The 27,722-nt window shown below is 36.7% G+C and overlaps 1 protein-coding gene across 4 annotated transcripts in view; it reads left to right on the top strand.

The window, feature by feature from the left end:
* Positions 1-18,629, top strand: part of MON2 (MON2 homolog, regulator of endosome-to-Golgi trafficking) — a 103,893-nt gene extending 85,264 nt beyond the window's left edge. For all 4 annotated transcript variants that reach the window (XM_041754801.1, XM_041754802.1, XM_041754803.1 and 1 more), the window contains 5 exons: positions 3,760-3,820; positions 4,988-5,111; positions 8,219-8,426; positions 11,156-11,238; positions 16,738-18,629. In XM_041754801.1, the coding sequence (XP_041610735.1) occupies positions 3,760-3,820; positions 4,988-5,111; positions 8,219-8,426; positions 11,156-11,238; positions 16,738-16,901 (640 nt within the window). In that variant the 3' untranslated portion in view covers positions 16,902-18,629. The remainder of the gene's footprint in view (positions 1-3,759; positions 3,821-4,987; positions 5,112-8,218; positions 8,427-11,155; positions 11,239-16,737) is intronic.
* The last annotated feature ends 9,093 nt before the right edge of the window (positions 18,630-27,722 follow it).

Below are 27,722 nucleotides of genomic sequence, written 5' to 3'. Positions count from 1 at the left end.
TTTTATTTCATAGTCCAAAAATATTTTAAGGCTCAAACTGAAAGCTTTCTTTAGTTACTTGAGGCTAAAAATGCAGTGTTCACTAAGAGAACTTAAAAATGATTCACGTTTTCAGTTTTATGAGAAGGTTTTGTTTTTTTGTCTTTCAAATAATTGATTACTTTGGAAATCACAAAATTTTATTTATGTCACATGTATACTTGTTCTGTACCTGAAGTCCATCACTAGTATTTGAACGGTAAGGTGTTTCAGCATATTGCTTGGAGTAACAAGACTTAGGTTTTTAGATAATACTTAAATTTGAATATATTTCATGTTGGAACATTTATAAATTCTTTAACTTAATTAATACATACTGTAAGACTCTATGAAGAACCAGGCCTTTCTCTGTTTCTTAGCTCTTTTTTGGTCTGTCAGCTGTTTTGGCAAAATAGTATAATAACAAAGGAATACAAATAAAGCCAAAATTAGAAGAAAACAAAGGCTTTGGATGTTATTGAGGACTATCATAAATAAATACGTTACATGAGAAAAAGAAAAAAACATGATTAAAATGGAAAAATATAGAAAGTGTAATCTGGTAGACACTTGAGGTTTATTAGGAATTTAGTCATCCTTAGAGTACTGAAACATGGCACTTATCCTCTAGAATACACTTGGGCTAGTGGGAATTCCTACAACTAATGGTCAATGGACCTTAAATTTAAAATCACCAAATGGGGCACCTTCGTGGCTCAGTCAGTTGAATGTTCTGCCTTCAGCTCAGGTCATGATCTTGGGGTCCTGGGATTGAGCCCTGGGTCAGGCTCTCTGCTTGGTGGGGAGTCTGCTTCCTCCTCTCCCTCTCTTTCTGTGCTCTCTTTCCCTCTCTCGCTCTCTTTCTCAAATAAATAAAAAATAAAAATATATATATAATCACTAAGTAGTAACCAAAAGAAATCTGATGAAGCATATTCACACAGAAACTTGCTAATATTCACAGCAGCGTTTTTGCTTAAAGATTTTATTTACTTATTCATTAGAGAGACAGAGAGAAAGAGACACAGGCAGAGGGAGAAGCAGGCTCCCTGTGGGAAGCCCGATGTGAGACTTGATCTCAGGACCCTGGGATCACAACCTAAGCCAAAGGCAGACGCTCAACCACTGAGTCACCCAGGGTAACATAGCAATATTTTTCATAATAGCTCATAAAAAATGAAAACAATCCAAATGTTTATCAACAATTGAGTGGATAAATTAAATGTGGTATACACATAGAATGGAATATTCAGCCATAAAAGGATAAAATACTGATGCATGCATGCTACAATATAGATGAATCTTGAAGATATTATGCTAAGTGAAGGCCATATATTATATGATCTCATTTATATAGTGTATCCAAAATAGGCAAATGCATAGAGACAAGAGAATAGACTAATGGCCACAGGTGGGAGGAGGAGACAGTGAGGAGTGACTGCTTAAAGTACAGAATGTCTTTCAGGAGTAATGCAAATATTCTAGAATTAGATGTGGTACAACTTTGTGAATATGCTAAAAAGCACTGAAATGTATACTTTAAGAGGTGAATTTTATGGTATATGAAATTATATCTTCAATACATTTTTTTAATATACCATACCGAGAGAACTGACAAAAAAAATATAAATAATACTTTATCAGTTTGAAGGCTCTTTTGTTTCAAATAAAGATTGACAAAAATAATTTTTTAAAAAAATCACCTTAATCTTAGAGAATTTAAGGATCTTATATGGCCCATTTCTACCTGCAATATTGGCAATCTCTACTTATAATTTATTAGTAAACTGTGTTAATCATCGGTGTTTCTAAAAACTCAATCAGTGTTTTTTTGATATGCTCAAAGTGTTTGGTAAGGATACTAACTATAAGTTAAAACAAATAACAGTTAGTTTGGGTTTTGAGATCAGAATACCTAACGAATGCCCAATCGAATAATTTCCCGATTTTTTTGATCACTGGAATTAGGAGGAATAAACTTCTCAGTTTCTGACTTTGTGTACTACTTTTCTCATTTTAAGGCATTTTCAAAATGCAGTTGAGTGTTTCTGATGTATGATCCCAATAACATTATTATTATTAGTATCTGTTGCTGATAAGCTTTTTTTAAATTGGTAGCCCATCCTAGTTACCTCCACCATCAGAATTTTTGTATATCACTGAACACTTAACATTACTTGATAATAAATTAGAATTAAACACAGTTTTTATCTCTAGAAATAGAAACTGTAAAGCTCCTTTAGCAGTAGTGGTTATGAAATTCTCACCATTGCTGCAAATTTGGGCACATGTCTTTAAGATTTTTCCTGTAGTTTCCTACTACCAGATTATGGAGTTAGTCTAGCTAGGACTTGCACACCAGAATACAGGTTTCATGCAACAGGGACTGGGTCCATCTTATTCACAGCTGGATCTTGTATAGTGCCTGATACAGAGTAATTGGTACTCAAGAAGTATTTGTTGGATAAAAAATATCTAAGTCAAGCAGAGATCTGGTACTTGTAATAGAGTACATTTGTATGTGTGTATGTATGTGTATATTCTAATACTTGTAAATAGAAAAACCAAATAATACCAAATAAAGCAAAAATAGCCCTAGATAATAAAACTGTACACTATAACTCTAAACTTAAATAGGAGAGTACTATTTTTACGTTTACAACGTGAAAGAGAAGAATTTAGGCTTAAATATCAGAGAAGTTTAGGGTCAAATTCTGGCCTTGTCATTTGCTTACAGTACATTTTTGGTCATATTACTAGCATTCGAAGCCTCAGTTTCCTCCTCTGTCAATTACATGAAGGTAATATATACTACATGTAGTTACTGTGTGATCATATAAGGTAATACAAATAAAGCTCTTAGTACATTGCTTGGCTCTGTAATTTTAGCTATAATTGTTATTGTAAAAATCATTGATATCTGATTCTCTGCTGTTTCTAAGTAGTTAATATTTCACTGTTTCAAGTTTAATACCATTTTACTGCTCATTTTTATTAAGAGTCATAGTTTAGAATTCACCTTGGTTCTCTCAGAACTGTTGATTTCTACTAATCTTGCTGGGACAATTTTCTCCTTTTTTTTTTCCCCCAGATGTTCTTTTATTTTATTTTATTTTTTTCAAAGATTTATTTATTCATTCAGAGAGAGCGAAGAGAGAGGCAGAGACACAGGCAGAGGGAGAAGCAGGCTCCATGCAGGAAGCCCGATGTGGGACTCGATCGTGGTCTCCAGGATCACACCCCGGGCTGCAGGCGGCGCTAAACCGCTGCGCCACCGGGGCTGCCCTTTTATTTTAAAGACCTTTAATATATTGTGTTTATTACAAATTAGTGATTAATGGGCAGTCTCTGAGTGAATAGTTCAACAGATGACCAAGACTCTCTTAAGTCACTGGCAATATAATTGAATTCAGGTATCATCACAGTGGTAATTTTTGTTGTTACTGCAGATGATAGTAATAGCTTCACTTTTCATTTTCATTTTTTCATTCATAGTACTGAAAGGAGTTTAGTTTTAACAGATTTTATTTAGTTCAGGATTGGACCAACCATTTTTGTAGCTAGAATTTCATGTTTGTAATTAGTCACTTATACTAATAATTTTAATTAAAAATACTATTCTTTTAAATAAATGGTAATGTCAAACCTGGGTGAGAAAATACTTTTTGTCATTTAAATACTGTTTATTTCCAGGGAACATTTTACCTTTTAAAAATCAAGTGTTTTGTTTATCTTTTTTAGCATACCTCCAGATAATCTCTCTATTCAAGAATTTCAAAGAAATGAAAGTATTGATGTTGAGGTGAGGAAGCTATTTAAAACATTTTCCTGTAACCATTTGTGCAAACCAAATATTAGAAATCTTGAAACTATAAAATTGCTAAGAGAAAAAGTATAGTAATAGGTTAAGATTGAACCTAAAAGCATTAAAACTTTCACAAAGATTAAATGTTAGTTTTGAAAGCACTTACATGATTTCCTTATATTTGTTAGCTTTGTGTCGAGGTACTCAGTTGCTTCCATTTAATAATTTTTTAAAAAGCAGTTGACTCAGTAAAATCTATCAGTTGTTGAGCATGTATGTATTTGAGAGTTTGCTCAATAAGGTTCAAACTAATCAACAAGTTGTTTAGAATTTTTTTTTTTTAAAGTAAGCTGTGTGCCTAACGTGGGGCTTGAACTCATGATCCTGAGATCAAGTCTTACAGTCCACTAACTGAGCCAGCCAGGCACACCTATTTTATTTTTAATAAAATAAAAGCTGTAGATAGAGCCTCTAGAACTCTGGAAGCACATGAGTGTTTTTTTTTTTTTTTAAATATATTTTATTGATTATAAATGGAGTTTAAAAAAGTTTTTTGCCTGTGAGGTTTTTGTTGGGGGAGGTGTTCTGATGATTTTCCTTTAAGTGGGATAAAGGATATTTTAAGTAAATCAAATAAACTGCTTTAACATGTACATAAAAAGTGTATGTATCATATAGATATAAAATATTGCCTTTTGTCCATTGCTGTTTTAAAACTCTTATAAACTTCTTTTCCTTCAAAGGGCAAAATAACACATTATATATTAGAAATGAGCTGTTTAACAAAAATGAATATAACTTTCTCTTTTGGCTCATTGTTATGGGTAAAAGTAGGTGATTTAGCTCTTATTCTTAATTCCATTTTCGATATTTTATTCTAACGTGGATACATTTCATATAAGATCAACACTTATTAAAATGGTTGCGTAGTAAACAGCTTAATAGTATTGACTATTTTGTGATTTATTATTAAAAATAAGTTTATTAAGATGAAAGGCTACTCGTCCTGCATGTTAACGTTAAAAGATTTATGTACTTTAATTAAGGAAGATTCTTCAACTGATTTTCTTTTAAAATAATATTTAGATTTTACTCGAGAAATTGTAATTTGAGTAGGTCTCTTTCAAGAAAAAAATGCATTTGAGTCTGCCTCTTTTGTTTTAGGTAGTTCAGCTTATCAGCACTGAGATACTACCGTATGCCAATTTTATTCCTAAGGAATTTGTCGGACAGATAATGACTATGCTTAATAAGGGCTCAATACATTCCCAGTCATCATCATTTACAGGTATGTTATTTTAATGATTTATTTAAAATGCTAATAAGTGTTGAAGTACTTTGCAAGAAGCTAACTAGAAATGTATACTCCCGTGATTGTGATAAAATGTAAACTGGAGAATAGTAGGGTAAAATTTAAGAATGTGATGGAACATTAAGCTTTATGATGGGAAAATGTGAATGTTCTCTGGCCTGTGTGTTATGGATTAAGTTGCAGAGCACTTAGGAAACCTGCCTAAGTCACTGTAGGCTGACACAGGTTCATGGTTCTGTGAAGTCATGGATTATTGGGACACAATGAGCATATTATTCTGCCACCTGGCTCTTTGCTGGCTTGAGTCTCAGCTTTGTCATCTGTAAAATGAAGATATTAATATCAATCACTCGGAATTATCAATTACAGTCAGTCAATTAAAACAGATCGATGCCTTAATGTTTGATAAAGGAACTAAGTTTAGTAAATGCTCACTATGTGGAGGGTACTATGCTAGAATGTTCTCTCTTTCTGCACCACATTTCTATGAGGATAGTTTCTACCATATTGCAGAGGGAAATGGGTTTAGAAAGGTTGGAGAAATTATCCATAATCTAAAAGCTGGAAGCAAATTCATCCCTCAAAGGAACTCCATGCTTCTTTTCATTTTATCATGCTACCTTATTGGGAGATAAGACTTAATTGCCTTTTGCTATTATTTCTTTTTCTAAACCTGTGCTCAATTGTTAAATGTAATTGTGGTATCATAACATGATTTTTTCCTGTGAGAAGATTTTTAAAAATTATAAATTTGTGCCATGCATATCCTTAATCCCCAGAATTTACCAGAGCTATGACTAACTTCTGCTAAACTGTGCTAAACACTTTAAAGAACATTTAAATGTGCAGTTTGGCCACTAGATGTCTCTCATACTGCTTAATTCATGAACTACAGTCGTTCTTTTCCCCAGCCCAGATAAGTTATAAAAATAAAGTGCAGATTTATAAAGTACAGATTTAACAAGCATAAAAAATCTCAGAAAAAATTAAATCCTGCTTATATTAATAGAGTCAACTTTTTATTATTAAGTAAGAGTACATAGGGATGCCTGAGTGGCTCAGCGGTCGAGCATCTGCTTTTATCCCAGGGTGTAATCCTGGAGTCCTGGGATCAAGTCCCACATCGGGCTCCCTGCATGAAGACTGCTTCTCCCGCCGCCTGTGTCTCTGCCTCTCTCTCTCTCTGTCTCTCTTGAATAAATAAATAAAATCTTTTAAAAAGTACATAAAAATTTCTAGATACATTTTTATTTAAGAAAAAGTATTATGAACAATATTTATAATCAGTTGTAAATATTTTAGGCTAAATAAGGACTGAGTTGCTGTGTATACTTTTTCAAACAGTTTCTGATAACTCTTGCCATTTATTGTGTCAAATATACCAAAATAAGGAAGGTACATGAGCATTTGTCCAATGGCTTTGCCATAGGACACAAACTTCACAGTTTTAACTTGGAGAGGTTTTAAAAACATATATATAGAAAATCTTCATGCTAAACCAGACCAACTTCTAGAGACCTGGGTTCCAGTGGTCATTTTTGGTCTACCATTCTTAAGTATGACCTAATAGCCAACACTTTTAGAGAAAATCTTCCAACACGAAAGAGAAAAACCAAAACAATGAAGAGGAAGTAACAACTCAGAGGAAACAAAATTGAGAGCCACAGAAACACAGCTCTCCCCGCGAAAAAAGCACAATTATAATTAGGATGTTCAAAGAGATAAAAGATTTTGCATCCATGAAACAGAAAATGCTATTAAGAAGGAGCAATGAGTACGAGACAGAACTCAAAGAAACTAAAAATGTGACTGCTGAAATAAGTCCAGTGAAAGGTTGCAAGAAAACATAAGGAAATAACCCAGAAAGCAGAGAAAGACAAAAAAAGTGGACAATATGAGAAGAAAGAAAGTGAATCCAAGGGGTTAACATCTGACAATAGGTCTCCCAGAAAGAGAAAATAGAGCAAAACTGAAAGAGGAAATTATCAAAGACATAAAGTGAAGAAATCAGTCTCCAGATTAAAAAAGGTCACTCAGTAACCAGAACAGTGAAAGAACAAAGATCCACAGGAAGATCCACAAACTTCATGTTGTCATGAAATTTCAGAATATCTGGGCTAAAGAAAAGTGTAAGATTTCAGAAAGACAAGAAAAAAGACCAGACAAAAGATATTGGACTTTTCAGTAGCAGCATTGGATATAAAAGACATTGACGGAGTGGTTTCAGACTTAAAATCAGAAAGGATTTTTAACACGGGGTTTCATACGTAGGCCCACTGTTGTCAGAGTTAATTAGCCTAGAATGGTAATTCACAAATGTTAGCATGTGTTATAAGAAGCTGCAAGGGCAAGCTGTTGCTGGACTGTGTAGTCTTTGAGCTTCTGATTCAATAGGTTGGTGGTGGGATATGAGAATTTGCATTTCTAATGAGTTCTTTGGTGCTGCTAATGCTACTAGGTACCACTCTTTGAGTACCACGGTAAAGTAGTATCTTCAGAAATGCAAGTTCTGACAAATTTTGCTTCCTATTCAGGCTTTCTCAGGTACTCCAGAATATGCTCCATGAATACAAAGGAGTAAACCAAAGAAACAGAAGGCATGAACCTAGGAAGTGGGGTATAAAACAGGAGAGACTAAAAACAATTCCGACTAGTTCAAGGATACAGCTAGATAGTAGGTCTAGAAAGCAGCCAGTCCACACTAGAGCAGAGGTGTGGCTCTGGGAGAGATGTTACCCAGAGGAAGGAAGAAAGGGAAGGAGAGAGGAAGAAGAAAGAAAGAAGATGAATACTGCAAGTTTGACCTTGGGGAAAACCATTGAGAAGCATTTTATAGTGCTGTCAAAGGGTACAAAAATATTATGTAGAAATGACGAGAGTGGAGAGTCTTGCCTTTTTTTTTTTTTTTTTTTTGATCTGGCAAGGTGGAAAATTGTTACATATATGCTGTTAGCTGTAAGTTTTTCATAGATGCCTTTCATCAGTTGAGGAATTTCCTTTTCTATTGCTAGTTTGCTAAAAAGTGGTATCATGGGTCATTAATTTAACCTTTTGTTAACCATCAAAAATTGTTAATTTTACAGAAGCGGAGATTGATATTCGTTTGAGAGAGGAATTTTCTAAAATGTGTTTTGAAACATTGCTCCAGTTTTCCTTCAGTAATAAAGTCACAACACCTCAAGAAGGCTACATCTCACGAATGGCACTTTCAGTGCTTTTAAAGAGATCTCAGGATGTACTTCATCGCTATATAGAGGATGAAAGATTAAGTGGTAAATGCCCTCTTCCAAGGTATAGATTTTATTTTATAGATGAAGGAAATATGCTATCAGAGTTACTAGCTCTGAGCACTATGTTGTTTTTATAAGTGATCTGAACGTAATCTAAAGCTGTTTATAATTTTATTTATTTTATATAGTGTAAATATTCCTAAGTCTTGCTGCTCTTTTGTTCTGGGGTGCTTTTTCAGACTCCTCATGGAGGTTAAGTAATATATATGAACCAAATTTCCTTTTGGATTTAAAAGAAAATTTTGGAATCTGAAATATGTCTTCTTAAGGATTTCTGGATTAGGACTCACAGATCTGTATGAGCACATAAATGTGGGTCTCTCCAGAGAGAAAATAATAGATAAATCATACTCTCGGAACTTCCTGGTTTGTTTTAAAGTTATTTTTAGTTTCTCTGTAAGTCAACTAGCCATGACTTAAATCTTTTCATCTGATTTACTTAATTAAGCCCTTCCTAAAGTAATTTGCTTTCCTTATAGCCAAGCTGTGTCAGTAGAAGGGACTCTAGGCCTTTCTGCTAGGCCAACTCTAATCAAAGTTGGGGTAGAAATCAGAATTCATCAAAAAATGCAATCATAATTTAGGATTATATCGCCAATCTATTTTTTTAATGTGGGAATTAGAATTTAAGGCAAAGCAAATGAAACAATATTAGAAGAAAAAGTCGTCGAAGTCAGGAAAGAGTTATGAAAATCATTATGGGTCCCATCTCATATAAGGTAGTATTGGAGAGGCAAATTACAAGCCCTAAATATTTGTGTACATTCTTATTTACTTATAATAAATTTTTGGAGTTAGAATAGACTTGTCAGAAGATAAAGACATTTTAAATTTTAAAAGCTTTTGATATGTATTACAAATTGCCTGCCAGAGATTTCTACCAATTCACATTCTCCCAGGAGTATATAAATGTCCTATTCCCCAGTTTTAAGTATTTTAAAGTTATTTGCCAGTTTATGACTTATTTTATCTTTTTAAAAAATTTGATAAATGAAAAATAGTTACATGGTAGTTTGTTTTTTTTTAATTATCCATGTTTATTAGTCATTTATATTTCAATTTTTGGGATCTACTGTATTTTGAATTTCTAAAACATAAAAATTATACCTCCTTATATTCAGATTTATGTATGAAAAAATTCCAAAGACAGGTGTTGGTGATTTGGTTATGGGCATGATTGAAAATTGATTTATCAAAATTGATCTCTGAAGTATACTTGGAGAATCAGTAATAAAGTTACTTTGTTTGGAATATCTTTATTTATTAGGTTATAATATTATTTGATTTCAGAAATCAACTTTTCCTTTTTTTATGTTTTTAGTGTTTATTGCTTTTACATTGAGACATTTATTATAGTTCAGTAAAGTTATATTGTATCTTCCTGTGTTTGATGCAGTATCATTATTTTCTAAAAAGCTACATCACAACACAATAACATAACTCTGTGCTTAATAAGAGAGACTTGAAATAATATTAGAAAAATCCTTTCTGTAGAATGCAAACATAGATTCATATCAGGACTGAGGAGACTATAAAGGAAGAAGGGAGGAGACTATGTAGGGAGAAGGAAGGAAGAGACTCAAGCTACTCTTATTGAATATCCTTTACTCTCAAGTTCATTCTTCATTGCTAATGTCTCTAAATAGTACCCTTTTGCATTAATTTTGAGCATGTTTCTTTTTGTTCTATTAGAAAGTTAAATAAGTAGTGTTGTAATTTTTTCCCCCATCCCAGTACTATGGTAATTTAAAAAAAAAAAAGATTTATTTATTTATTTGAGAGAATGAGAGAGAAAGAGAGAGAGTACAAAGGGGTAGAGGGAAAAAGTCAAGCCGACTTCGTGCTGAGATCCTGACATGGGGCTCAACCTCATGACCCTGAGATCATGAAGAGCCAAAACCAAGTGTTGGATGCTTAACTACCCAGGCGCCCCTGTACTATTATATTTTATTTATGATAGTCACAGAGAGAGAGAGAGAGGCAGAGACACAGGCGGAGGGAGAAGCAGGCTCCATGCACCGGGAGCCTGATGTGGGATTCGATCCCGGGTCTCCAGGATCGCGCCCTGGGCCAAAGGCAGGCGCCAAACCGCTGCGCCACCCAGGGATCCCTATATTTTAAATGTCCTTTTAACAGCATGATAAAATATATGCCAGGAGGTACTAGTAGTCTTAATTCCATTCAAACTTTGGCAAATCCCTTTTAGCACTAATTAGTTAAAAAGAAAAAAAAACCACTTTTGTAGAGAAGCTTTAAAAGCATGTATTATAAGATGTTTTAAATAGTTCTATGAAATATTTTTTTTAAGATCTTATTTATTCATGAGAGAGAGAGAGGCAGAGACACAGGCAGAGGGAGAAGCAGGCTCCATGCAGGGAGCCCGATGTGGGACTTGATCCCGGGAGTCCAGGATCACATCCTGAGCCGAAGGCAGATGCCCAGCCGCTGAGCCACCCAGGTGTCCCAGTTCTATGATATATTTTACAAATAAATTTAAAATTGCCCAAATAGATTGTCCCCCTTTTGAAATTACTAATTTATGATAAGAGTAACTATAAATCTGCACACTGAAATACATTTTCATGAGAATTTAAAACTAACATTAACTTTGCATTGTATTGTGTCCAGTATTTTTCCAACGTACATCTACTTGTATAAACCTGGTAAAAAAAAACACACATGGCATGTCTTAAAATCCTGATGGAAATAATTTCCCATCTCTTTTTTTAGGCAACAAGTAACAGAAATCATATTTGTCTTAAAAGCAGTCAGTACTCTCATTGATTCACTTAAGAAAACTCAGCCTGAGAATGGTAAGTGCTTAGAAACTCAGTTATTCTAGACTCATAGTATTTATGTCCTATTTCTGATGTACTTTTCTGTTATTAAGGTAACTGAATTTTAGGAACATAACTATTAGATTTTCTTTTTTCTAGCTCTTATGACAGCAAAGAATCAAGTCCATTAGGATGTCAATTAAGTAAAATTAATTTGTATGTTTTAGCTTCTTTATGTTAAATACCAGTTTGGCTTTTTTGTTTTGTTTTTTAACAAAGTTGGTCTGAATTCAAGATGTTGCATGGATAATTCATAATTCATATATTTTTAATGTAGAACATCACTAAGTTTTGGGGTAGGTGTAGGCTTCCATCCTACGTGTGTACTAAATTACAGTATATGTATGAACTATACAACTTTGAATCATTTTATAGCTTTACCTCATTTGTTTCCCCTTTCTGTAACTCATTCCTCTTCTATCCCTTCTTTACATTATTGCCAGAAATGATTTTTCCAGAAGTGCAGCTTTGATCATTCATTTTCCCATCTTTGTAAAATAAAATAATTTTCATTTATCATTACTTACTGAATGCAGAGTTCCATTGTCAAGACTCCATTAGGTCTATGCTTTATTTCCATTAGACATCATATATCCTATTTTCCCACCAAACTAAAATCCGTAGTCTACCCAAGTATTCCCAACCTTTTGCTCATTTCATTCTCCTGCCTTCATCTATGTAGTCCAAATACCACTTTTTAGCCTTGTTTTGAATCCTTAATCGTGAGTGATTTCTTTTTTCATTGAACTTGTAGCTATTTTTTGTGTCCTTTTGTCTTAAAGCATTCTATGTGTATTACAGTTTGACACATACATGACTCAGTTCCCTTAATTTGTAAACTTCTTGAGAGTCCTTTTGGGCCACGTTTTGTTCTATTTTGAATCCTTTGCATTGCAACACAAAGTGGTTTGTTCAAGGACAGGATAAAGGGCTGGCACCAGAATATGAGTTAATTGTGTCACTAAACACAGTGATTCAGTTGACACTTTTTATACAACAAGCATTTGTTAGAGAAGGAAATGTGTTGACTTACTGGCCCAAGCACCTTAGCAGACTGGCACTTTAAGCAGCATTTTAATAACCAAGAAGGAGGTTCCTGATAAATGCCTAATAAATGAGTCCTAGATATTTGTTCCTGGCAGTTATATAATAAAAGTAAATACATATTTTTCTTTTTTCAAAATTTACCATTGGTGCTTTAGCCTAGAGTGAATGAGTATTATACTAAACATTAAGGAATGACAGATTTGTCATTCAGTCCAAAGGGAGGGGTGGAATTTGTAAGAAAATTTGGGGAGCAATATTCTGACTCCATTCCATCAAGTTCAAATCTTTAAAAAAAAAAAAAAGTTCTTGTTGATATTTCAGAGAAGGAAACCGTGCATTAACCTCCTAGTGACCAGTAAAATCATATTAGACCATAGGATAGAATTCAATTCTTAAAAATATATTTAAGACTTAAACAGGAAATTCTCTAATTCCTATGTTATTGCTATAGGTATATTAAATATAACCAGTGTATTTTAATGCATGGTGCTTGCATTATTTTGTAGGATTTTTAGACAGCTGTCAAGAATTTAACCAGAATTTATATAAAGGAAGAAAAGGGAAGGAAAACCCAGTAGCTTTTTTTTCTTCTCTTTCTTTCTTTCTTTTCTTTCTTTTCTTTCCTTTCTTTTCTTTCTTTTCTTCTTTCTTTTCTTTCTTTCTTTCTTTCTTTCTTTCTTTCTTTCTTTCTTTCTTTCTTTCTTTCTTTCTTTCTTTCTATCTGGTAGGCCATGAATAGGGCATTACAGTAATGACAGATGATTTAACTTACTGTTAAAAATTGTTTAAAAGAGTTTGAATTGTGGCTCTAGATATATGAAGTGAAAACTTAAATTGTATGTAACCATAAAAGATGAAGATACTGTAACATATTACAAAGTTACGATAAGCTTCATGAAGAAACAAAGGAAGGTAACTTAGAAAAAGCCAGCCTTTTCCAGTGGAAGTATGTTGGATTGCTCATAGCCAGTCCAAAAATAATTCAGGAGGATGGCTGCAAGGTTTGAAACCAGTGTATACCCAACATTTATTTACATTTGTCATTTGTTTTAGGGTTTTCTGGTGGGAGATAAGGCATTTCTTGGGCTTATTTTTAATTTGGGGGAATTTTGTTTTTATTTTATTTGACCTTTAAAATTTGATAGACACAGTTCAAAAATTAAAAAACATAAAATCATAAAAGGACAGGGAAAAGTTTTAAGATCATCTTTACCCTATTTTATATCTGCCTTGTTCTTACCTCACAATAGGCAACCATTTTAATTAGTTTGTGGGTCTTTCCATAAGTTTATTATGTAAATACAAAATACTTACCCCAGTATGCTCCAGTTCTAAACATAAATGAATATACATAATAGACTCATACCTACTGTTCTGAATACTGTTTTTTTCCACTTCATATAATATGGAGATTCTTTCATATTAATGCATACAGCTTTTTCATTCCTTTTTGATAGGGGAGTCCAAGGTGCTCACCAAGATCTATAGGTTTCCAAAAAAATTTTTTTTAAGAAATTTGTGTAGCTTCCCCTCAGTTTCAGATTTGATATTAAACTATGTATTTTTGTATTTTCCTTTAATAAACCCAAGAATTAAGTTTGTCAGTTGACTCTCCATCTGGGGCAATGTAGATAGATTTCAGTCTGTGCAACCTTTCTTTTTTTTTTTTTTTTAACTGTAGTAAAATACACAAAAAATTCATCCTCTGCATTTTTAAGTGTACAGTTCAGTGGTATTAAATACATTCATAATAGTGTATTGCCATCCACTACCATCCATCTCCATAACTCTTTTCATCTTGTAACTGGAACTCTATACTCCTTACACAGTAACTCCTCATTCCCCACTCCTCCCAGCTTCTGGCAACCACCATTCTATTTTCTATCACTAGGATTTTGACACCCTAAGTATCTCATTTAAGTATTTGTCTTTTTTTGACTGGCTTTTTTCAATTAGTATGATGTCATCACGATTCATTCTTATCATAGCATATTGGAGAATTTCCTTTTTAAGAAGAATATTCCATTGTGGTGTGTGTATGTATGTATGTGTATCTCATGTTTTCCTTACCCATTCATCCATTGGTAGACACTTGGGTTGATTCGACATTTTAGCTATTGTGAATAATGCTGCTATGAAGGTGTGTACTGATATCTTTTCAAGACCTTGCTTTCAGTTCTTTTGAGTATATACCAAGAAGTAGAATTACTGAATCTTATGGTCATTTTTTATTTTTTGAGGAACAACCACTGTGGTGTTTTCCGCTGTGGCTATACCATTTACATTCCCACCATCAGTGAACAAGGTTCTAATTTCTCCACATCTTCACGAATACTTTTTTTTTGTTTGTTTTTGTTTTTTTGTTTCTGTTTTTGTTGATAGTAGCCATTTTAATAAGTAGGAGATGGGTCACGTTGTAGTTTTGATTTGCATTTCCCTTATGATTAGTGATGTTGAGCATCTTTTTCACGTGCATTATTGGCCATTTGTATATATCATTTGGAGAGGTGTCTATTCAAACCCTTTGCACGTTTTTTGAACCGAGGTATTTGGGTTTTTTCTTTCTTTTTCTGCTGTTGTTGAATTCTCTATCTGCATTTCTGTGATGAGAAGCATTGATCAGAGCACAGATCCCTGATATTTTGAGGATAGGGTCCTTTTTGCCCACGGTGACCTTCTGTAAGCTGCTCCAGGAACACGGGCACAGCTGTCTACCACATGGCTAGGGGTGTGGGATGGGTAGTTGCTACTATGCTAAGAGCTGAACTTGACCAAAATTAACCACAGTGTGCTCTCCAAATCTTACCTCTGGAAGTCGCAAGCCTTCAGTAGACTCCAGAGTTCCAAAAACGTTGCATCAAGCAGATTCTGCCAATGCAGTTCTGGTCTAGGTGGATAGACAGTTTCCCTGGTACTTACTACTATGCTATTTTTCTAGAATCTCTGTGCAATCCTTTGTTAAATGATTAGTGGAAAGTTTCACAGAAAACAGCTGGAGCAGACTGTTTAAAACTCCTTAGACTGCTGATTTTTAAACTGTTTTTGGTTAAACAACACATTTCACAAATGAAATCTGATATGGATTCCCAACATATAAAACAGATAGAAACAGCCCTGGCCTGACATTCCCACCCTCAGCATTACCCATCAGCCCCACTCCCACTCAGAAAAAGCCCTTGTTTGGGTGAAGTAGGGGTTACATGAACAGGTCAGCATTTCCCAAGATTAGTGCTAAGCAGTGAATATTAATAATGATGAGTGAGGTCAGTAGATATTGAATATAAAAAAGTTCCATAATCAAATTACTTTTGGAAGCCCTGCGTTAAAGTTAAACCTTTCCTTTTATTGCCAGTTTTAAAATAAATTCATGTGAATTATAACTCCCCAAAGAGGAACATAATATATACAACATGTGGCAAACTTACCCGAACATTATTTTTTTAAAGAACACTAGTTTGAGAAACTCATTCCTTTATTCTCCAACAGAATTTGAGATAAAGAAAAATTGGAATGAAAAATAGAATTAAAATTCCTTATGTATAATACTCTCCCTTTTATACTGTATTACCTCCTAGGTTTGAGACTTATTCTGCAAAGTGTGATATATGTATGTATGTCATATATACATGTGAAACATATATATGTATGTTACCTATATACCTATATATGCTACCTAACGAAAATTGGTTACTGGTTTTATTGCATATTGCACTCTCAGCAGTATGCGCAGTACTTACAGGAAAATAGAAATGTAATTTATGATCTCAGAGTATAAGGAAATTATAAACTAATTGGAATATAACACTTTTGCCCATCCAGCAAATAACATTCAGCTATACTAGTTGTTGATGATAATGAGGAGGAACACAGACATGTTCCTTTCCGTTGAAATTTAAGTGTACTGATGATATACATTAAATATTAGGAAGCAGTACAAGAGAAGAATGGATGTGTGGTCACTTGAAACTAAAATTAATGTCAAGGACATTACTGGGGAAAATTATTTAAATTTTATATTTTTTAGCATACAACTGCATAAGAAATTGAGTTGTTTTCTAAATTGTTCTTGAAATATATATACTACATTTTCTGGTACCTATACTGAAAATGACAAAAGTTTGAATTCCAAAGTTACCTTGTCAGCTTCCTAGGCCTTCACAAATTGAAGTATCATTTAAAATGAATTTTATTAAATTCCTTGGTATTGATGGCTCTGCACACTGACCATATGTTTTTCCCTCATATCTTACTAAGTATTGCAGGAAATCTTCCAAAGATTAAAAAAAAGAAAAGGATACAAACTTGTGGAATCTCCATATTTGGGGATTTTTTCTTTGCCTTGTATTTAAGGATTGTGTTTATGTTAATTGGATAATCTCTGCTATTTAAACCCACACGGGTTTGAGATTTTATACTTTTTAATTACAGTTGATGGAAATACCTGGGCACAAGTGATTGCTTTATACCCAACTCTAGTAGAATGTATCACCTGCTCATCTGCAGAAGTCTGCTCTGCACTTAAAGAGGCACTAGTTCCTTTTAAGGATTTCATGCAACCACCAGCATCCAAAGTTCAGAATGGAGAATCTTGACCAGCTACAATAATTTTAAAGAAGAAAAATATCTAAAGAATATTTGATCCTCAATGAGTCTTCTATGAGAAGGACATTTCTTACTACAAATAATTCTTGGCAGCTGTTGTTGGCCTCCTTTAAATTGTACTTACCCGAGTTCAGTAATTCATATTACAAATTAACATGTCAACAAAGGCTCCTGAATGAGTAGCAGTGGAAGCCTTTAGTAAGTTAAACTTAATACTAAACCATACCTGCTACTTATCTTCAATTGGTGATTTAAAAGTGAACTTATGTACAGTTTGTGGTGTATGTGTTAACGATGTACTTTTTAAAAAGAAAGAAAAGATATTTCATTCAGTCAGATTTATTAGGCTGGTGTTTTTGCACCCTTTTTCAAGTACAAAGTTGTACTAAAATTTTATGCAAGATGGTACTTAACATTCCATATTATCTATAACCAGCCTTTGTAAACAAAGGGAACTGATTGATAAACTTGTGTGTATAATAAATGGTACAGTTCTGTATAAAATAGTTGCATTTATTATTTAAATTTTTAAAATGTTGATAATGTTAAATGCTTGAAGCTGTATTTCTTATTAATACAAAATTGTTTGCTTACATTTTTACTTATAATTTGCCTTCTTAAGCGGCAGGTATGCTCACCATATGATCATGCAGTTATCTCAGTGCTTATTTTAAATGTATTTACTGGTGATTATTAAACATTTGACCAGAAAGCTCATGTGAACACAGCAGCAAATAGTTGATGATTTGCTGGTTTTGCAACTTTGAAGTATAGGTTATTAACTTAATACATTGGGATATATTGTAGCGCTCTGACTCCATCATACCTCATTTCTTTAAATATCTTTCCCAGCTTTCACATAAGTCTGTATGTTTTTATATTTGCTGTCTGAATTTTAAAGACTTTTCATATTATATTTCTACTGATTTTTTTTTCCTCACTAAAGCCTTTATCACTGGTCTTTGAATTATGACCCAGGCAAGATAATTCCAGATTTCCTAAATTTTGCCTGTGAAATTTTGTTCATTTCAGTGCTTCACTTTGTAACATCTTCTCAAGAAGAAAAGTAACTCTGCTAACCCATAAATATAAAATGTGTGTGTGTATTCTAAAACAATGGGAAGTGTATTTTTGGAGATAGTGAAGCATTTAGAAGTAAACTTTCTGTCATGGAGTAAATTGCTAATTTCGTTTCACTTTCCTATCCTAGTGAAGAAGAAAAATGCTCTTGAGTACATTAACTTGTTTCTTAAAAAACTAACCTAGCTCACTGTAATTTTTATTTAATGGCTTATAGCATTGTCATATTTTTCTTAAATTTTCATAAATGTGTGAAGATGCAAAGATGTTTAAAACAATGATTAAGAAATCATAATGATTTCAGTATTATGTTAGTGTGCTGGAAGGCCTTTGATTTTAATAGAGTTTATACATTTCAGCCTCTCCAGAATAATTATACAACTAGAAGAAGATACTAGAATTGAGTAATCGATGAAATACAATTTTGAGGGTACTGTGATTTGTGTAATTATTTGATTTGTACTATTCTCTGTAAACATGATAAGGTCTTTTTTGAAGGGATATCATTTTTATTTACATGAATTAATGAATTTCTATTTTATAATTTCACCTAAAATTGAGGTAAAATATGCCATTTCCTAGATTCTATCTTCAGCATTTTCCTTGAAGTTGTAAAAAAAAAAAAAAAAATCATTCAAGCTGTGTATTCAGTTTATTTCCTATATTTGGATATGTTAAATTGGGGATTAGAAAAATACGTGTATCACTGATAGGAGTACCAAAACAGAATAATGAAGGTAGTGTGCCTGTTTAGTAATATGTTAAAATACTGCCATGAATTTCCATGAAGTGGAAATGTTTATTCTTGAGAAATAATAGATCAGTTCCAATCATAAAAATTATTCTCCAGGGAAAGTTAAACATGAGTCAAAGGTATACAGCGTACATTTATATAAATTGAGTAGCTTTAGCTAATATCATATTAGCTTTCAATACCAGGACCATTCCCTACAGATCAAATCATAAATGTGTTAATACTGTATAATACGGTAAGAGTGCTAGACTTAGTGACAAGCAAAGTTCACTCCCCTCTTAGTGATCTAGCTTGACAGGTTTTTCCTCCCAGAATATCTCCCACCACCCCTGGAGTCACTACCAGCAGTTTACTCCCTTGAGTCAAACATTCCTCTTGGAATTTTCTAAAATACCCTGATCCCTGGGGAGGTTAACTCCGTGCCTTTGTTTTGTTAGTATGAATTGGGTTCTCTAGTGACTAGGAGAACTGGCCTATGTAAGATTACTAGATCCTAGGAGATTAAAAAAGGAAGTTCTCAAGGCTAAGATTACTTACAGCATGACAGACACGATGACTAAGTCCTTGAAACATTAGTAATAGTGTTCTGTGAAATGCATATTATAAATACAATGTGTTATAAGCCTCACATGATCATTTTTTGTCACTGACAGTGCCTATCTTATATAGATTACAAGAGATATATTGCAACATTGGATTATATATAGTCCTTTTCTGACTTTTTTCCATTTATAAAAGAAACAACCTGATTTTCAACTTGAATAGCTTACTTTTTATTTTCCTATAATGCTACTACTGCCAAAAAAGGAAAAAAAAAAAAAAAAGAAGTGATTTGTAGTGTCTCATTTAGTATTTCTTTATAACTAGTGTTAAAGTTTTGTTAGTTTTACTGTATATGTTTGTGAGTAATATTTATTAGGAGGCTGTAGGAGTAAAAAGAAAATGCATAAAAGTCTGGCTCAGAGAAAACCACTTTTCATTTGCTTTCATTTTTAATTTTATTAACAGCTATATATATATATATTTTTTTTTTTTTTAAGTTTTTATTTTTTTAGAGTGAGAGCATGTGAAGGGTGGTTGGGGAGTGGGAAGGGGCAGAGGCAGAAAAAGAGAATCTTAAGCAGGTTCCATGTCCAGCAAGGAGCCTGACTCAGGGCTCAATCTCATGACCCTGGAATCATGACCTAAGCTGAAATCAAGAGACGCTTGATTTGAATTTCCACGACTGAGCTACGCAGGCACCCCAGCTATGTTGCTTATTGCCTGTTTTTCCGCTGTAGAAGTATTAATTCAACTCTTGCTGTATTCTTAAGTTAGACTTAGCACCAGAAGGAAGAGATGAACAATTTACACGTATATTTATTCTGAAGAATAACATTTAAATTAACAAGCCAGTAACAAGGTTGTCTTTTCTCACTGTAACCTTAGAGTATTTTACTTGTTATAGTTTGGTACCACTAGTCTCAGGTAACCATAAAACCAAAGGGTCAGCTGAGAAACTGAGGGTATGGGGTGCCTGGCTGGCGCAGTCAGTAGAGCATGTGACTCTTGATCTCGGGGCTGAGTTCAAGCCACATGTTAGGTGTAGAGATTACTTTAAAAAAAAAAAAAAAGAATAAAACAGTGTAGTACAGAAAACCACTCAAAAAGTATTAATGAGGTTGTCTTTTTTTTTTTTTAATTTTATTTATTTATTCGTGAGAGACAGGCAGTGACATAGGCAGAGGGAGAAGCAGTCTTCCTGCAGGGAGCCTGATGGAGGACTCGATCCCAGGACCCCAGGGCAGACACTCAACCACTGAGCCACTCAGGTGCCCCAAGGTTGTCTTTATTACACTCATGTTACTGAGAAAGTTTATTAAATAATGATCCAATGTAATACAGTCTTTCCAAACGTAGAATAATTCAGATGGGCAGCCAAATCCTCAGGAGACTGCTATAGGTGAAGTCTGTGTCCTCAGGAAGAGTACTTTCTTCCAGGAACCCACCTACCTGTGATTGCTATATAATTTAATATTGGAGATTTAGAAGCCACAGAATTAATGTCCAGGCCAAGAATATTGTGAATTACTGTTTTGTTTTGCTCTTTTAAATCAAAAACCACCACAATGTGAACAAAAATAGTCTCATGAAAGAATTGCCAGCAGCCTAATGTGTCCTTCAGATTTCTACAGACTAGGTTTGGCCTCATGACAGATATGCTAATCTTGTATTAACTACCACATTTTACGATGCTAGTATGTTAGAGTGGATTTGGGCTTTTTAAATTACTATTAATCAGAGTAGGCGTTTATCACATGGTGTGTTACTGACTTTTGTTTTATGGGAAAACAGTTTTTAATACTGCAAAATCAACTGAATTAAATTTTTCGTATCTGGCAAGTAGGGTAGTGCTTTCAATTTGAAAAGTTTTTATAGACTGAGAAAGGAGGTTATAATGTCCTTGTACCTTGATTTATTTAAAAACTCAGAGCCGTTTGGTAAATACCAATTTCTTATAAATCTAGTAATTAACTTTGAATGCAGTAGCAGTATTAGCTCTAAGGATTTTTTATTTATCCATTTAGAGAGAGAGAGAGAAAGAGAGCACGTTACATGCAAGTGGTGGTGTGGGGGGGGAAGGAGAGAATCTCAAGGAGGCTCTTTGCTCAGGGTGGAGCCTGCATGGGGTTCGACCCCACAACCTCGAGACCACAACCAGAACTGAAGTCAAGACTAAGTTGCCTAACCCACTGAGCCATGCAGATACTCATCCTGGCTGTCTTTATAGGAGCTCACAATAAGTCCTCTTGTGAATATAAACACTTAGGAATCTTGACTTGTGAGGCAGTGAGGAGCAGAGGCTCTCCCTCTTCTGTAGGCATGTGTAAGGGGAGCCTGGCTGGCTGGCTCAGCCAGTAGAGCATGCAACTGTTGATCTTGGGGTCTTGGGTTTAAGCCCCATGTTGGGCATAGGGCACTGAGTTTACTTAAAGATAAAAAACAGTAACAAAACCCCACTAAGCCATGTGAAAGTTTCAAAGCCTCTATTATTATCTCTAAAGCAAAGATGACAAATGAGTTACTAATTCTTTGGAGAAAAATAACACATGGTGTGAATTTAGATTTGATTTCATGATGATGTTAACTATTCAAGTTGTTTGATAAATATATTACTCCACCTTGAGTACTTTGACTATATATTTTTCTCCTTTTCTCTCCTGCATTTCTTTTTCACCTTCTCTCCTTTAAAAAAAAATCTGTTTACCTTAATCGTCTTATTTTATACTTTCCCCTAGTTTTTCTCATTTTCATTCCTCTTTTATTTTCCTGCCTCTTCTGTTCCAGCTCTTCCTTTAATTTCACCTATGCTTTGTTCAAAAGAAGCAGAGCGATTACTGGTAGGATCACTGCCAACCGCCTTTTTATTAAATGAGATTCTGGAAATACCTTCTGCATTGGCCACTGTTGCTTTTTTTGCAAAGGTGAAGTCCCCCTGCCATTTCAAAATAGCTGAACAAGTTCAAGTAATGACTGTAGCTTCTACTATCTTTCTGAAACCACAGGATTCAGCAGCCAGGATGTTCACAAATGGGCTTGCTATAAATACGATGAATTCAGCAGCTAAACTTGGAACAATCCTCTTTTCTATTATATGGATAGAGATTTATACCACTTTTCTGAAAGAGAGTCTTTAAAATCTGTTTAAATGAGATTTAAAAAACTTAATCTTTTTTGGAGGGGGCTTTTTCTTTGTTCTTGAAGGCAAATACTTTGAACTGTTAGCTTTATGTTATGTAAGTATTATTGATTTACAATATACTGCCTACTTTCAGAAAGATTTGAGCCAGCATGTTGCCCAAATATTTCTGCTGTTTCTAATTTTCTGTTGCAAAACAGTATTCCTTGGAGAAGAGCTAGTGTTAACCATACTCATCTCTGGTCTTCCTAGAGTGTATTTGGTATCCCTGTGCCTAGTATTACAGTGACACAGAGGTCAGTTAAAATGTTCATAATCACACTGTAGGATTCAAGCTAGCCCCTTGGATAAGAAAAAATTTTACCTTTGAATTCTGAGGCCATTTTCAGTTGCTGCAAATGTAGTTACATTAAGTTTTATTTTGAAATAACATTCAACAAGGAGTGCAACCAGGGAAGATCTGCTAAACTGAGCCATTATTTGGGTAACTACTGCAGTATAATAACAACTCCTCCTTTCTATGAAGTTTTACTAGATGGGAGAAAAATTCCAAAGCTATAATATTGCACTCTTACTCTTTTTATCTAGAAAAATAAAATATTAGGCTTCAGACCCAACTGTGCAAATTGCATTTGCTTTCCAGTTTTTACTACCTCTGTGTCATGATTTTAACACATAACATACAAGTCCTGTCTCTTAGGCAGTTACCATATGGTGTTTATGTCAGATTGGATATATTTATCTAATTTTGTGAGATTCTTTTTTAGCTCCCAACACAGTTCTTGAAAGTAATACTGCTGTTGTTATACTTTCTCCTTACAATTTTTATGTTGTTGAGATATATCAGTTATATATTATAATCATGAAAGTCTCTTGGCCTCAAACCCAAGTTTTCTTTGTGGCCCAGGATACATTTTTCACAGAAACTGCATGGTTATAGCTGTGATTACATAGATTTTTAATTTGCTTTACAGCTACTACTCAGCACGATTCTAAGTTTTTAATTATTTTCCAGCACTGTTTTCTCATTGTACCTTAAAATTAGAACTACTTTGACAATTTACTTTCAGATCGATAAATGATTCATTTTCCTCTTCAGTACACTTTGTGTTTGCTTTCTCATCCCCATTAGGTTCAACACATTAGAGACACTCCACGTAATTGGCTCTGGATAAAGACTCCATGCATAATGATTCAAATATGTTTAGGATGGCTTATATATACATGGTCAATTTGGAAAAACTTTCTAAAAATAGAATAATGGAGATGTGTTTTGAGAGCTTTGTTGAAACTGTCAATATGTAAAATAAAAATTAGAAGAATATATAGTCAGAAGAACATTAGGAGGTGTTTCTCAGCTGTTTGTAAAGAAAGAAGATTTAGAACTTTGTGTAAAAATTCTAGGTCAAGTAAAAAATCCTCGTGGATGAGACCCTTTTAATCATTTATTTTGTATTATAATAATTCCTATTTATTTTTAATTTAGTAAGGCTAATAGTGAGATGACCTATCTATAGCAATGTCATACAACCCCTCTGCTTCTCAAAGAAAAAGTTTTAAAATTTCATTTTCGAGAACCTGAGTTGTGTAGTAAGTGTACGGTACTGAAAAGTCTTTGTAGTATTTATTATAGCAATTAGGTATAGTTATAATAAATTTTCTAATTTCTCACTTTAATCATTTCTGGAGTACCTGGTATGTCAGTCAGGGCTTTACCTATATCATTCCTTTTAATCCTCACAGCAGGCCTACGAAGAAAGTTTTATGCATTATACTCATTTTACAGAGGAAGAAGTCCAGGTTTAAAGGCTGAAGTGACTCGCCTAGAGTCACACAGTTAGAAGCTGTGCATTAGCATGTCTTGCTTCGAAAGCTGTTTCCTTCCACGACATGTCAGTTTCACATCTTAAAAAATGTTCTCCATTACAATTCAAGAGTTAGTAAAATAAATCTAAACTACGTTTTGGACAATTATTTTTTATGCACAGGCATTGGGACATAACAAAGAACTTGAAATACTGTGAAAAATGATTTGTCTAAAGGCTGTGACCGCTAGAGCTGCGTTGTTTTTTTATTATTGGTCCAGGATGGTATCTTACTGATATGAGAGGTTATATCGTAAGCAGTAGCATAGCGATGAAGAGCCCAGAGTCTGGGATCAGATTTCCTCAGTTCAAATCCCAGCTGTGTGACCTGAGGCGAGTATATTAATGTATTTTGGTTTTCTCATCTGTCAATTGGACTTAACAGTAGAGTTTAACTGGTAAGAGTTATTAGGATTTAAAAAGTTGTTAAAAAGCACGGCCCGTCACCTAGGTTGGTGTTGCATAAATAAAATACAGTTTTGATACACAATATCCAAGAAATGAGCAGAAAACCTATGCCTTCTCACACACACACACACACACACACCCTTTTTTTTTTTTTGCCCTTTATTGGACAACCACTGTGTATTAATTAAAAACTACTGTGTGCTCATAACTGTCCTTTCTGTATGACAGAGTCACTGGAAGCTCTTAGGTGCTTATAGTTACTTGAGGAAACCACATACATAAAATAATACAAGACTGTATATAAAGTATTCGTGTCCTTGATATTTTAGTTACTATTTGTTAGCCATTCAGTTAGGCTGTGTCCTCATGGAATTTAGTTTTGAGGGAAATACAGATTTTTAACAAGTGTGCAAAGTACTGTGAAAGACCAGTGCAGAGATACCTGGGATCACAAAGTAGGGAACCTTGGCTTAGTCTTCTGTGGCTTAGGGTATTCTTGCTGTTAGTATTCAGGAGGAAAATCAGTTTTTAAAAAATGAAAAGGCTTGATGACAGAGATAGGATTTTCAATGGGCCTTGATAGGTAGGTAGATTTTTGCATGGGTCCGAAAGATACTGGGGGCTATTTCAGGTAAAAACAATATAAGCGAAGCATACTGTGAGCATGAGGTACATTTCAGTGTGTTGTGTGAAACAAGGTTGAGGGACTGAGGCCCCTTGGTGAAATTCTTTGAGAGCTAAGCAGACTAGATTTCAGGTGGCAGGAGCTTGGAGTGATTATTTTTGGGGGTAAATTATGAAACGAAAGAAGATAATTGCAGTTACAGCTGGATGGAGTTGAGGGAGTTTAGAGCGGGGGAAAGCTCAGATGGAAGCTGTTGCAGTTTTCCTGCCTTGTGGTCATGATGAAGGGCTGATAAGCTGAGGGCCGTCACACTGGGCAAAGATAAGAGTGTTTGAGGCTGGAGCGGAGATGGCTGATAAGAGCTGTGTCTGGGTGAGGAGTACCTTGGTGTCGGCACTGTCGGCAGCAGTTGGATTGTGGAAAGGAACTGGGTGCAGCTGAGGTACGTAGTGACTACGTTGGAAACTGTATTCTAATGTGTCCATGCTGTCGACCAGACCGCTGAAAACCTGTATATTGTGACAGATGCCCTGTGCTAGGAGTGCAGGATCACGTGGCCCCGCGCGCCAAGTGGAGGCCGATGCCAGGCACCCCCGTCACTGTCACTGCAGGGCCAGGTGGGCCGACTCCGAGCCGCGCTGTTGGTCCCGTGTCTGCAGGCTTTCTGGTGAGCAGCACTATGACGCACAAATTCCCGCTTTTGTCAGGGAAAGGGTTTCGCTGCAAGTGTGTTCTGTGCATGCACAAAAACAGATACCTAAAAAACACAAACGCACGCACAAAATAAATCCATAAAGTGGATTAACTGGAGGGATTTCACAGGGACATCCCAAACTACTTTTCCGCAGTTGCCTTAAAGCGCTTACAACAAGCCTTGGGCAGTCAGCTGTGTTTTGGTTTCTGAATTTGCATATCACACACCAATGTTCACTTACTTCGAATCGTGTCAGGCGGGGTTTGTGGTAATTTGAAAACAACTTCTTCGTGAAATTGTGTACAGGACAGCAACGAAAGGACGGTGTCCAGTCAGTCACTTGGCAGTTTTATCAGAATCCTACCGAGGCTTCAAGCGGTAGAGACGCTCTTGCTCCTCCCGCGAGGAGGCCCCCGGGAGCGGCCCCCGCGCCGCCTTCCCGCCCGGGCGTCCGGCCGCCGCGCGCTGCCCCGCGGAGCCGACTGCGCACGCGCGCCCCGCCCCGCCCCCGCCCCCGCCCCCGCCCCGCGGGCCCCGCTGCAGGGCCACCGGCCGAGTCCGGGTCCCGAACAGTTCCTAAGTCACAAGCACGGGCACGCTACTGGTTTCCCTGAGCCTCTCATTTACCCCGACGCTCTGCGTCACGCCGGGCCGATCTCGCTTCGCCTCCGCGAGGCGCGAAGTCACCTGCCTGCCCCAGCGGCCCCGGGAGTCTGCGCCGCAGGCGGGGCCGCGCCTCCCCGCCGGCTTCCCCCGCAGGAAGGACGGTGCGGCTCGGGGGCAGCCGCGGGGCGCGGAGGCGCCGGAAGCTCCGAGCCGGGGCCGCGGCGCGACGTGTCCACTTCGACGGCGCGGGGGGCCGCCATTTTCCTTGCGGGCAGACACCGGGAGAAGCCGGGGGCGCCGCCGGGCCCCGCGAAGCTCGGGGCGGGGCGGGAGGGGGCGCGGCCCGCGGCCCCCGCACCTCGGTGACGTGGACCTGGGGTCCCCCCTCCGGGGGCGGCCTCGGGGCCGCACGTCGAACGCCGCCGAGGCGGGGCCCCGGATGTAAGATGGCGGCGCGGGGGGCGGCCGCGCGGGCCGGTCACGTGGTGGGGAGTAGCGCGCGAGCCGCCTTAAGCGGTCTCTATGGTTCGGCCGCACGCACAGGAGCAGCCGCGTGTGCTCGCGCGCGGAGCCGCCGCCGCCGCCGCCCGGACGCCCCGGCCCGGCCCCCGCTCTGCGGGGCTTTTGTTCCCGTCTCGCGCCGGGCCGGGGCGGGCGGGATGTGGGCACTTCCGGGCGGAGCGGGGAGCGCGGCGGCGGCGGCGGCGGGGACGGTCTCCCGGAGCCGAGCGCCGCCTCTGCTCCCGGGGCGCGGCCGCGCGGCGCTGGGCGGGGCCGACGTGGCGGCGGAGGAAGGACGGAGGAGAGCGGCGGCCGCTCGGCTGGCGGCGGCCGGGCGCGCCGCCTCCCGACACCAGGGCCCTGGCTGAGGTAGTAGTTTGTGCTGTTGGTCGGGCTGTGACATTGCCCGCTGTGGAGATAACTGCGCAAGCTACTGCCTTGCTAGTGCTGGTGACGCTCGGCGCGGCGGACGACAATGGCCGGGCGCCCCTTTGTGTGGCGGGGCGCGGGGGCGGCCGCGGCCGGGAGCTCGGCGGGCGGGCGGGCGGGCGGCCTGCGGGGCGGCGGGGCTGCGGGGCTGCGAGCCGGGCCTGCCCGGG

The sequence above is a fragment of the Vulpes lagopus genome, chromosome 5 (assembly GCF_018345385.1).
Source record: "Vulpes lagopus strain Blue_001 chromosome 5, ASM1834538v1, whole genome shotgun sequence".
Lineage (NCBI taxonomy): Eukaryota > Metazoa > Chordata > Mammalia > Carnivora > Canidae > Vulpes > Vulpes lagopus.
The sequence above is the reverse complement of the archived record's forward strand: the minus strand, read 5'-3'. Positions and strand labels throughout refer to the sequence as shown.